The sequence below is a fragment of the Cariama cristata genome, unplaced genomic scaffold (assembly GCF_000690535.1).
Source record: "Cariama cristata isolate BGI_N322 unplaced genomic scaffold, ASM69053v1 scaffold19448, whole genome shotgun sequence".
NCBI classification, from domain to species: domain Eukaryota; kingdom Metazoa; phylum Chordata; class Aves; order Cariamiformes; family Cariamidae; genus Cariama; species Cariama cristata.
The window spans coordinates 8187-18357 of record NW_009629616.1 but is presented as its reverse complement, the minus strand read 5'-3'; the positions used below and the strand labels follow the sequence as shown (position 1 = coordinate 18357).

The window sequence follows — 10171 nt, the reverse complement described above, 5'->3', positions numbered from 1 at the left end:
CAGGGACCAATTGCCCCAATGCCAGCTGGCTGCAGAGGCCACCCCAGGTTCCTGGCATTGGAGGGAGTTTTGGGGCACTTCTGAGCCCTCCTTGCATCCCGGGAACCCTGATACATACTTGTTCAAGTGCCCGATGACGTATTTGAAGACCTCATAGTTCTCCTTTGGAAACTTCCTCAGCACTTCCTTCAGCGCGTGGAGCTTCTGCTCCCGGTCGTTGATTTCTGCCGGGAGGGAAAGTGGAGTCAGGGGGCTGCCGTGGCAGAGAAATGCTCACTGGGCACCACAGCCGGTCGTGGCAGCATCCCATTGCAGGATCCCTCCTCTTTGGGGGAAGATTTTGTGCCACCAGCTTGAGCAGATCATCAGTCTTCCCGAAAATAAACCTGGCAAAAACCCGCACTGCTCACGGGTGTGGGATGGCACCGGGTGGCGACGCTGGGGCAGATCATCTCCAGCCAGAAGCGGGCTTGGAAGGTGTGAATTAGTAAGGAGATGTGCCTGGAAATGGGCTGTCATGGTGTGAACTAACGAGATGTGCCTGCAAACATCTGGTACAGTATAAATTAGTAAGGCAATGGGCAGGCTGGGGCAGGAGGAGGGCTGGGACACCCCAGGTGTACTCACTGTGGGCTTCCACCAGCTCAACCTGCATGGTGTAGGGGACCAGGGGCTCGGGCAGCTCGGAGAAGAAGCTCTTCATGGCACCAGCCACAGTGTTGACAGTGAAATCCTTCTCGGCCAGGTCCAGCCCGTGATCTGCAAGGGGAGAGTCTCAGGGTTACACCTCCCGGCTAGCAGTCGCACCCCAAAGTGCTAAGGGGTGTGGGAAGCTGACGGGGGGTTCACCCTGAAGCAGCTTGGCGTTGCTGCCGGCAGAAAACCACCTCCAGCTGCAGACCCGAATCACCATTTCATGGAGGAGCTGAACCCCAATGCCCAACAGCCGAGCCAGCAGCATGAGGGGGCGAAGGAGGTGCACGAAAATGGATAAAACACCCAGAAAAACACAGGGACTGTAGAGTCCCGGTGCCTGGCATCGCTCATTTGGATGGCACGGGGCAGTATGGCCGTGGTGGGCATGGCAGCCTTGTCCGGGTCACAAAACCAACAAGGGTTAAGTGTGTCCAAATATGTTTTCATCCTAAAAACACTTCGGCAGCAGCGGAGGGGATGCAGACAAGTTGGCCGCAGGCGTCCCTTGAGTTTTGGGGTGGGAAAGGAGGAATATCGGTGGTAGAGGTTACCCTGGTCGAACTGCCGCTGCAGGCTCTCCATCTCCGACTTGTTTCCGCTCACGCGATAAATGCCTTCGGTGCTTAGCCCTGGCAAAGAAAGAGCGGAGGTCAGTGTAAGGAGGGCATGCACAAACCCGGGGGGGAACTTTAGGAACAAACCCCCTATAAAACCTTGTTTATAGGCATTAAAATCCATATGTCTCATTTGCTCCCTAAAGCTTGGAAGTGATGACACCACAAATCCCCACCCCTTTGAGAAATCCCGCCCTAGGAAATCCTAGTTTAAGCCCAGCCTGTGATCTCGTCCCAATGGGGAGGCATTCCCCTATTTACTATTTTTAACCTTGTAAACCCAGTGCCCCACAAAAATTTTTTTGTTTTAATTCAAAAATTAGGCATTACAGCAAGTTAATGTCAAAGTCAAACCAACCTGCCCGGAGCTCCATACAGAATTTCTCACTCCTGATTTATCTTTTTACCTCCTCCAAACCTCAACCTCCATTTTGGGTGACTTATCCCCAGGGTAGCATTCAACTCCTGGCATCACTTTGTGCCCATTTAAAGAGTTAACAATTAATTCAAATTACAGCACACTGCGGTAGCACCGATGTCTCTTCTGTGCAAGGCATCTTTGCCCAAATAATATTTTTTTTTGGTGCACAGAGGGGGAAAAAGAAACAAAAAACAGTCTCCCCAAAGAGAAAACACTGCCTGGATTTTCCAGATGGGAGACCACGGGGTAAAGCGGCACTGGCTGTTTCTTCTTGGATGTGACAGCGGTGTTGGCTCACACTTTGCCATCGGAAAAATAAACCAACAGAAGCAGGAGAAAGAGGAAGTACCTGCACCACATTGTGCTGCCTGATCTCCCTGTTACGGCTACCTGGAGCAAGAGCTTGACAGGGGAAAAAGTCGTCAGAAAAAAAAGCCTGGAGCTTATTTCGGTGTTAATTAGGACAGCCAGAGGCTGGAGGCTGAAAACTTTGTGTCATATCCATCAACATCAACCGCTCGGAGGGAAAGGCACAAGGTGGACCTCCAAAAAAACATCCCACCTAAAGGCAGCTGAACTGCAAACATTCGAGGCTGGCTATTCTCCAGGTATGCTCATTTTCCCAGGTAATAAAAAAGGATCCGGGGAAGAGTTTTACACCTTCCCAAAAAACCCATGGCGACCTGAGCTTGTGGTGCAGAAGAAACCTCCCCGTGCACTGCCATCACGCTCCAGCCTGCGACAGGAGACCTGCCCCAGGCAGAAAGCTCTGCAGCCGGTTGCTCTTACCTGTTGCTTCGATGTACTCGATGCATCTCTCGATAAAGATGGGGATGGGTTTCTCTGGAGTCACTACATTGGTCAAAGGCACCCCAAAATAGTTGCTTTCCCACGTCGTCTTCGTGATGGACGGCCGAGGTTTGGGCTTTGGTTTCTGTGGGAGAGAGTGGAGCAGAGTGAGGCACATAGCCCAAATACGCCCATTTATTCAGATGCTTAAATCCGCAAGTTGACCCATTACCACCAAGATAAGAAGGATTCCAACCCAAACCCTTCTGTTATTCTATGACTCTGTGGATGAGCAACCTGATGTAGTGGAAGATGTCCCTACCCATGGATCTTTGAAGGTCCCTTCCAACCCAACCCATTCCATGGTTCTATGATCAGGATTTTGCTACTAAACTTCAAGGAACAAGCAAATAAAGCCCACAGTGTGTCACTAAAGCAAAGGTGGAAACCCAAATGCTCCTCCAGCCTGGGCAAGGTGGTACCTGCCACCACACACTGTTCCCATCAGCAAAATGAAGATGAAACCATGACTCAAAAATAAACCCCCAAAATTAAAGGGGAGCAATTGAAATGCCAAGCACTGCTACTAGCAGCAGCATCTGCTGCCCGGCCCTGTCCCTCGGCTTCCCCTTGAAAAGGGGACATGCTACAATACAGCACAGAACCAAAACCTGAAAACGCTGGCTGGAAACCCAAAAAAGCCAGTTATAAACCCAAACCTGCCAGCTGGAAACCCAGTCCCATCAGCAAAGCCTCCTCTCCTTACAGAACAGTGCAGACCGCTCTCCTCTCAGTGTGTCCCACACCACGGGAGTGAGCGTCATCTGTTGCCATAAGGGAAGTTTCTGCCTCTGTGGCTATTTTGGGGAGACACGAAACACCTTTCGGGGGGGGGGGGGGGGGGGGGCGTTTTTCCTTTCTGGATGAGAGCAAGCAGCTCCCCCCAATCCTTTAGCAACCCCCATGAACAGGAGCATCAGGATGGAGCTTTAACGCAGCGAGCGGAAAACGACGCTTCGGCAGTCAGATGTAGAGGGGAAAGCAAGGAAGCTCTCGGTAGGACAGAGCAGGGGCTGGGATCATTCCTGGAGGCCAAGGGCATCGCTCCAGCCCCATTTTCCCCCTGCGGAGAGGAGGATTTCACTTTGCTCCTTCCTGCTTGGCAGATCCTCGTGGCCACCTCTCCCTTTGTTTCCAGTGGAAATTAATAATGGCTCTTAATTACCGTGATTGGTTTTGCAGGGGCAGGCGGCTCCGAGCAGGATGTCTGGCAGCTGCTGCTGCTCTCTCTGCCGGGTGCGGGGAGCGCAGCCCCCGCTCCCCTCCCTCCTCCTGTCTCCCCTCTTCCTCACACATGTATATACACCCACATTGCAACGTATGTGCGTATATACTATGTGCCTGCATAGACGTGTACAAAACAACACAGGCAGACACATATATCTTGTGCGTGGGCATGTGTGTATATACAGCGTCTGTATGCACATGTACATATGTGTATAGCATGTGTGTATATGTATATATGTGTGTGTGTGCATGTATATAACATTTATGTACAAGAAACGTGTGTGTATAATACACATGGGCGTATATAACTATGTGTGTGTGTATCTGTGTATATAATATGTGTGCAAATATGTGTCTATATGTGAGCGTGCATATATATCCAGGTACGTATATAATGTGTGAGCATGCATCTGTATAGAACGGTGTCTGTGCATATATGTGTGCGCACATATGTATATGTGTGTGTATGTATATAAGTGTATGTGTATAAGTGTGTGGACATAAATATGTGTGTGCATAAAGTATGTATGTATATACATATAAATGTGTTCATAGTGTGCATGCATATAATGTCCACATGTATATGTGCATCTATATATGTATACATGTGTGCATATGTGTACATATCTGTAACATGTATGTATATGTCATCTGTATGTATATTTAACACGTGTGTGTATATATGTAATGTGTGTGCATGTATACGTCTGTGTGCATGACACTAGTGCCTGTGTACATGACGTGTGTATGATAAATCTGTATGCATGTAATGTTTGTGTCTCTGTACATATCTGACATGTGTATTGTACATTTCTGTGTTGTGTGTATATATCTATGTATGGGGATGCACGCTTCCCTCCCACTGCAGCGCTAGGCATTCTAATTCCCAGGGACCACCCAGGCACAACTTGGCTTCTCCAACCACATCCGTATGCTGCAGCCAAGACGGCCACCACATTCAGCATGCCAACCGTTGGCCTTCAACAGGTAAAGGCTGGCCTTCAGCACGCCAACCGCTGGCCTTCAATGGACGAAGGCTGGCCTTCGGCGCATCAACTGTTGGCCAAGAAGTCCAAAGACTACTCAACCATGCAGCACCTTGAACTAGCGGTCTCGTCCAAAACCAGTTTCACCCTCTAAAGAGCAGATCCACCATCGTGCTGAAGAGCGGCAGCGAATCCAGGTGTATTTAAGGCTGGTTTTGTTGAGCCGCGGCAGCACGATGCATCTAGAGAAGAGCCTTGAGAAGAGCAACCAAAGAGTGGCAACAGACAACTTAGACATGTCCTCAACTTACCAGCATCTTCTGTCGGACACGTCTAGCTTCACCCCATTGCTTTAAAACGACTCTATGTCGATAGTAGCGACTTTGCTATGTTTGTCCATGTTAAAGAGAATTTACAAGGCAAATGGAGGCCACGTTTCAAAGCACCCATGTTTCGGTTAATTGTGCCTCATTAACTTCTGAGCGCAGAATGAAATTTGTTAGAAGTGCATCGCAAGGATAAAGTCATCAGAGCCGACTGTCCGCGGTGGAAACGACGGAGGTGATTTTGGTACAGGACTGCAAGTTCACACAGTCCATGCCAGCAGCGAGTTAACACACAATAAAAAATAAAATAAAATAAATTCTGTGCTCACCCTACTCCTCAATCAATCGGTAACTACATGAAAAACACGCCATGAATGCGATGGCAGGGGCTCCCACCCTCGTTCGGGCTTTATGGCTGGCAGTACATCCTGACCTCTACCCCCCCAATCCCTTGACAGGGCAGAAAGCCCCAGCCTACCTTCGTCGTCCTTCTCAGGCTGCGCAGGATGTTCCTCCTCCTTGGATCTTCCCCGTCGGCTGTTTCATAGGGGATAACGGCGTTATCGCCTTTATACCCTTGGGAAGTCTGGTCTTCCTCTTTCTTTCGAATGGGTCCCAGCTCATCGTCGCTCCCAACGCTGAAGCTGGTTCGGTAGCTAGCAAACCTGCCCAGCCTCGTGCAGCGCGTCCGATACAGCACGGGCTTGCTCACGGCCGACACCTTGCGGCCCCGCTCCAGGGAGCTGGTGTCCATCTCGCTGTCCGAGCCATTGCCGCTGCCATTGGACTGAGTTTTGTTAATGTTTCGGATGGTGATGATCTTGCCCTGGGTGCTGTCGTGAGGCACGGAGTAGATGTTCTCCTCTTCATTTCTGGGTTTGACCACGGCGTCCATCGGCTCAGCGTAATCGGAAGGGTCAAAGCAGTCAGGAGCCAGCCAGCTACTAGAAGACACAGACTTCCTCTGCCCGTCCCGATGCCCCTGCTCCAAATACGACAGGTCCCCTTTCGTAATGTCAAAATGCACAGGGGGCTTTGGTTTCACTGGAGGGGGCACTTTGTTGTTCAGCTTGCTTTCAAAAGTGCTCATGACGGAAATGAAAGACAAGCCATCATTCCCCTCCAGCTCCATGGAAAGCTTCGAGTGGTCTTTGGGCAGGGCGGGCATTGATGTGTCCTCTCTGAAGGGGCTGTAGGTGGGGGGCTCGATGTCCTCCTCTGAGTCCTGCAGGTTGGAGTTGCAGAGAGGGGAGCCCGCTCGAGGCGAGTTGAACACCTCCTCTGTCGTGCTGCAGGCTTCGGCCACGTTGTCATACATGTGGGTGGCTTCGATGATGTTTTTTTTCTCCACCACATCTTTAAAAAACAAGTGGAAAATCTCCAGCTTATGCTGTGGCTGGCTGCAAGGTATCGTGGTGAACTTGCCGTCGATCTCCTGGGCGATCTCCTCACCCTCGGTGAGCTGCTCTCTGCTCAAGTCGTTGTCCAGGATGTCTATGGAGCCGTCCGTGAGTGCCACGACTTGTATGGGGATGATGTCCTGCACCTCGCAGAGAAAGGCACGTAGCATAGCCAGGGATGCCTTGCGTTTTGCCGAGTAAAAGACGATGTAACCGTGAACAAGCCGGCTTTTCCTAATGCTAAAGGAGGAATGGTAGGAAAGGAGGGAGAGCTCCACGCGTCTCTTGTGCGGCCCGATGGATAACTCGAGGAGGATGGAGCTGCTGCTGCCACATTGCGAAGGTCTGTAGGTCTGCGACTGCAGGATGGGTAAAAGGATGTCATCCACATTGAACGGATCGCCGCACATCAAGCACATGACGATCCGAAGGTCGACATCCACCAGGTCTTTGATGCTGGAGGTCGAGCTGACAAGGTTTAAGTTGCGTTTCGAGTCCAGCAGCCCCTTCAAAACCTGGCTGATCTGCTTCTCGTTGATGTTACGGCCGTACCCGATGCCAGCAGATGCGGGGTCCAGAAAGACACACTGCAGCTTGCTGGCGATCTGCTGGCCTTGCTGTATCAAGCTATGTAGCGTCTCGCCGCTGGTGTCTCCCCTCTTGTTAACAAGGATGAGTGTCAGAGGAAGGTGAGCCAAGTGATTATCTCTCCTGCCGATGGTCGACTCTCTGCTCTTTTCGATGCTTTCCACCACGTAGGACAGCGACTCCTTCGAGTTGTAAAGGCAGAGACAACCGTGAGGCTGAAAGGTGGGCGTCTGGAAAGAGTTAACGGGGAGCCGGACGTTGCCCTCAATCGGCCTCAGGGACAGCTCGTACATCTTACCTTCGATCACGTACTTGTCGTCGTTGGTGCAGAGCGCCCGGATCTCGTTGGCTAGCTCGCGCGCCAAACCGTCCTTGCCCAGGATCACCAGATTGATCCTGTCAATGTTGGGGTCCGAAAGCAAGTTCTTCTGGTTGCGTTCGGAGGGCCTGATGAAGCGGGAGCTGATCAGGTGCTCGATTTTAGAGTCTACGCAAACTGGGCAGCTTGGACACGTTTCCTTCGTCGGGTGGTACACGAAGTGGATGTGCTTCAAAATAAGGGCGTCCCGCTCTGCCTGCAGCTTCTGCAGAGCTTTGAACCTTTGCTCTTCGCCCAAGACATCCTGAATGACACCCATTTTCTCTTTGCTGGGTTTAGCATCGAGCTCCAGTTCGTAAAACAGCTCCGAGTACTCCAAGAGCAGCTCCTGAAACTCCTCCTTGGCCTTTTCTATGATCTGTTTTTGGTGCTTGCTGTAGATATCCATATAAATAGACTCCTCCAGCCACATGTAAAAATCCTCGTTCATAATGAAACTGCGCGCTTCCTCCCAGGGCTTCCCAGGCGTGATGAAAGGGGAAGTCTCCAGGTTTTCTTTAAAAGCTCTTCTCATCTCTGCCCTTTTCCTCTCGTTCCTCAGCTTTTCTAAATGAGCTTCATAGAGCTGCTCGGCAGGCTGGGTCTCCATCAGGTCGAAGGGAATGCGCTCGTTTTCCATGTTGTCGATGTGGCTCGTGGCGTCCCAGGGTGTCTCTTCCAGGACGATAAACCACTTCAGAAAGTCCGGCTTTGTCTCCAAGAGCTTCTCCACTTTTACGCAGCTCAGGTGATCTATTTCGTCCAGGTCCGGGATGAGGGCTTCAAATGCTTGAGGAAGCATGGTGAGATACATCTTCCGCCGGCGCTCTATGTGCTCCTGCTTGAGACGGTGGACGTGCTGCAAAAAGAGCTTTTTGGCTTTCTGTGTGCCTTCCAGGTAGACGTAATCCTGATACTCTGGAGAGGACTGCATCTTGCGGCTCACGTTTGACCACGTCTCGTTGTGGTTTTTGACAATGCGGCTGACCAGCCACTCGTACTTGTCTTTAGCAGCAGCTATCTGTTGACTTTGCTGTTTCAAAGCTTCGAAGTAGGGGATGATTTTAGTCTTTCCCCGGCTTTTATCAATCAGCTGCACTACGGTGCTGAAAGCCAAGTCAATGTTCACATTGGATCTAGCTGACGTCTCCACCACCTGGAGGTTCTTTTTGCTTAAGGCAAAAGTATGTGCATCCCTAATGTACCGCTCCACGCCTTCGTCGCACTTTGTCAGGACCACCACGATGGGCTTTTTTGTTTTCGCTAGTTGATTGTAAAGGTTTGAAATGAATTTGAGCTGATCGTCAAAGTTCCTGTTCATACCCCTGCTAACATCAATGCAGAGAAGAAAGCCATCCACCAGCAGCTTTCCGTCCGGCATCTGTTTTTGTTCAAAGTCCTGCTCCAGCCCGAGCTGATCAGTGCAAAAGTACATGAGCTTTTCAGCCGACGCCAGTTTGGTCGCAGCAGCCCTCTTGATATAGGGCTGCAGGGCCGTGCTGCGGTGAGGCTGAAAGGTCTGGTCGTCAATAAACTCCGTCTGCTCCACAACATGCATTTTACATTCGACACAGTCCTCCAGGGAACGCACAACTTCCCCCCAGTAGAGGAAATGGTCATTATTGACCACCCTTCCCCCAAAGTCACTGGTGCTGAGAACTGAAGTGTGGTCCAAATGAAACTCATCTGCGCTGGGCCGTACAAACCGGTTGCAAAGGCAGGATTTCCCAATGCCGCACTGCCCCTTCTCCTTCTCTGTCCCAGACAATCCCACCACGCTAATGTTATAGGTGGGAATGCGAACATCTTGCTTTCTTGCCATCATCATCGTCCACACATCCTGTCCCAGTCAACCGCTGCCAAGAGGATTAGTGTTTCCGGCACCCGGTGCAACTTGGGACCTCAGTGGAAGGCAGGGTGACAGTTCTCAAGCCAGGCAGGGCAGCAGGACAATCAAGTTTGTCGCTCCCATCCTGCGCGTACCAGCAGCACTTCAGTTCTTGCTGGTCCCCATCGTTGGATGGCCAACGTTTCCCCCTAGGAGAAAGAGAAAAAAACTCAGCGTTTCAGCTCAGGAACCCCAAACAGACTTAATTCTGCCCATACCACTTTATACACCTCACGCTTGAACACCAACACTAGGGAGATACCACCAGCGGTGAAGATGTGCCAGCCGCAGCATCCGAGGGAGCGCTAACCACAGCCAGCACTGCTTTCCTACCATCGTCGCAAGCGGCTTGTGGGCACAAACCACAAACTGACCACGTCGCAGAGGCAGATCAAGGTCACAGTCTGCCCCTCAGCCAGGCAGGGAGCAAGAAAAACAGGTCAGCAGTGGAGGGAAGAGCCGAGGGGATCCACAGCAGAGCCTGGGGGAGAGGGCTCGCTTTGCAGGCATTTCCGATTCAATGCTGAAAAGAAAGCAAGTAAAACAAACCGTCCCGTCTTTTCTTTGCCTTTTGACTTAAGATCAAGCGGAGCGCTAGCTTAACACCCGTTACTGCTTCTAGCAGGAGGATTACCTCTTCGCTCCCCACGGACAGACGGAGTCTAATAGGATCAGAGTAGCTTAAAAACAAAAAGAAAGGCTGAGAGATCCAACTAAAGCCTTGAAGAGGCACCCCAAGCATCAGCCGACAGGAGGAAGTCCTCCCAGAGGGAACAGCGCTCAAGGGAGGGATGATCCTAACTACTGCTCCTGAAACT

The 10171-nt window shown here is 51.1% G+C and overlaps 1 protein-coding gene across 1 annotated transcript in view; it reads right to left on the bottom strand.

Moving 5' to 3' along the window:
* Nucleotides 1-9293, bottom strand: part of ARHGAP35 (Rho GTPase activating protein 35) — a gene marked incomplete at its 3' end in the record, with an annotated part of 9720 nt that extends 427 nt beyond the window's left edge. Inside the window, exons 1-5 of the mRNA XM_009705241.1 lie at nt 5598-9293; nt 2521-2665; nt 1248-1325; nt 628-759; nt 119-224 (exon numbers count right to left, since the gene is read on the bottom strand). Coding sequence (XP_009703543.1) covers nt 119-224; nt 628-759; nt 1248-1325; nt 2521-2665; nt 5598-9293 — 4157 coding nt within the window. The remainder of the gene's footprint in view (nt 1-118; nt 225-627; nt 760-1247; nt 1326-2520; nt 2666-5597) is intronic.
* Between the last annotated feature and the right edge of the window lie 878 nt (nt 9294-10171).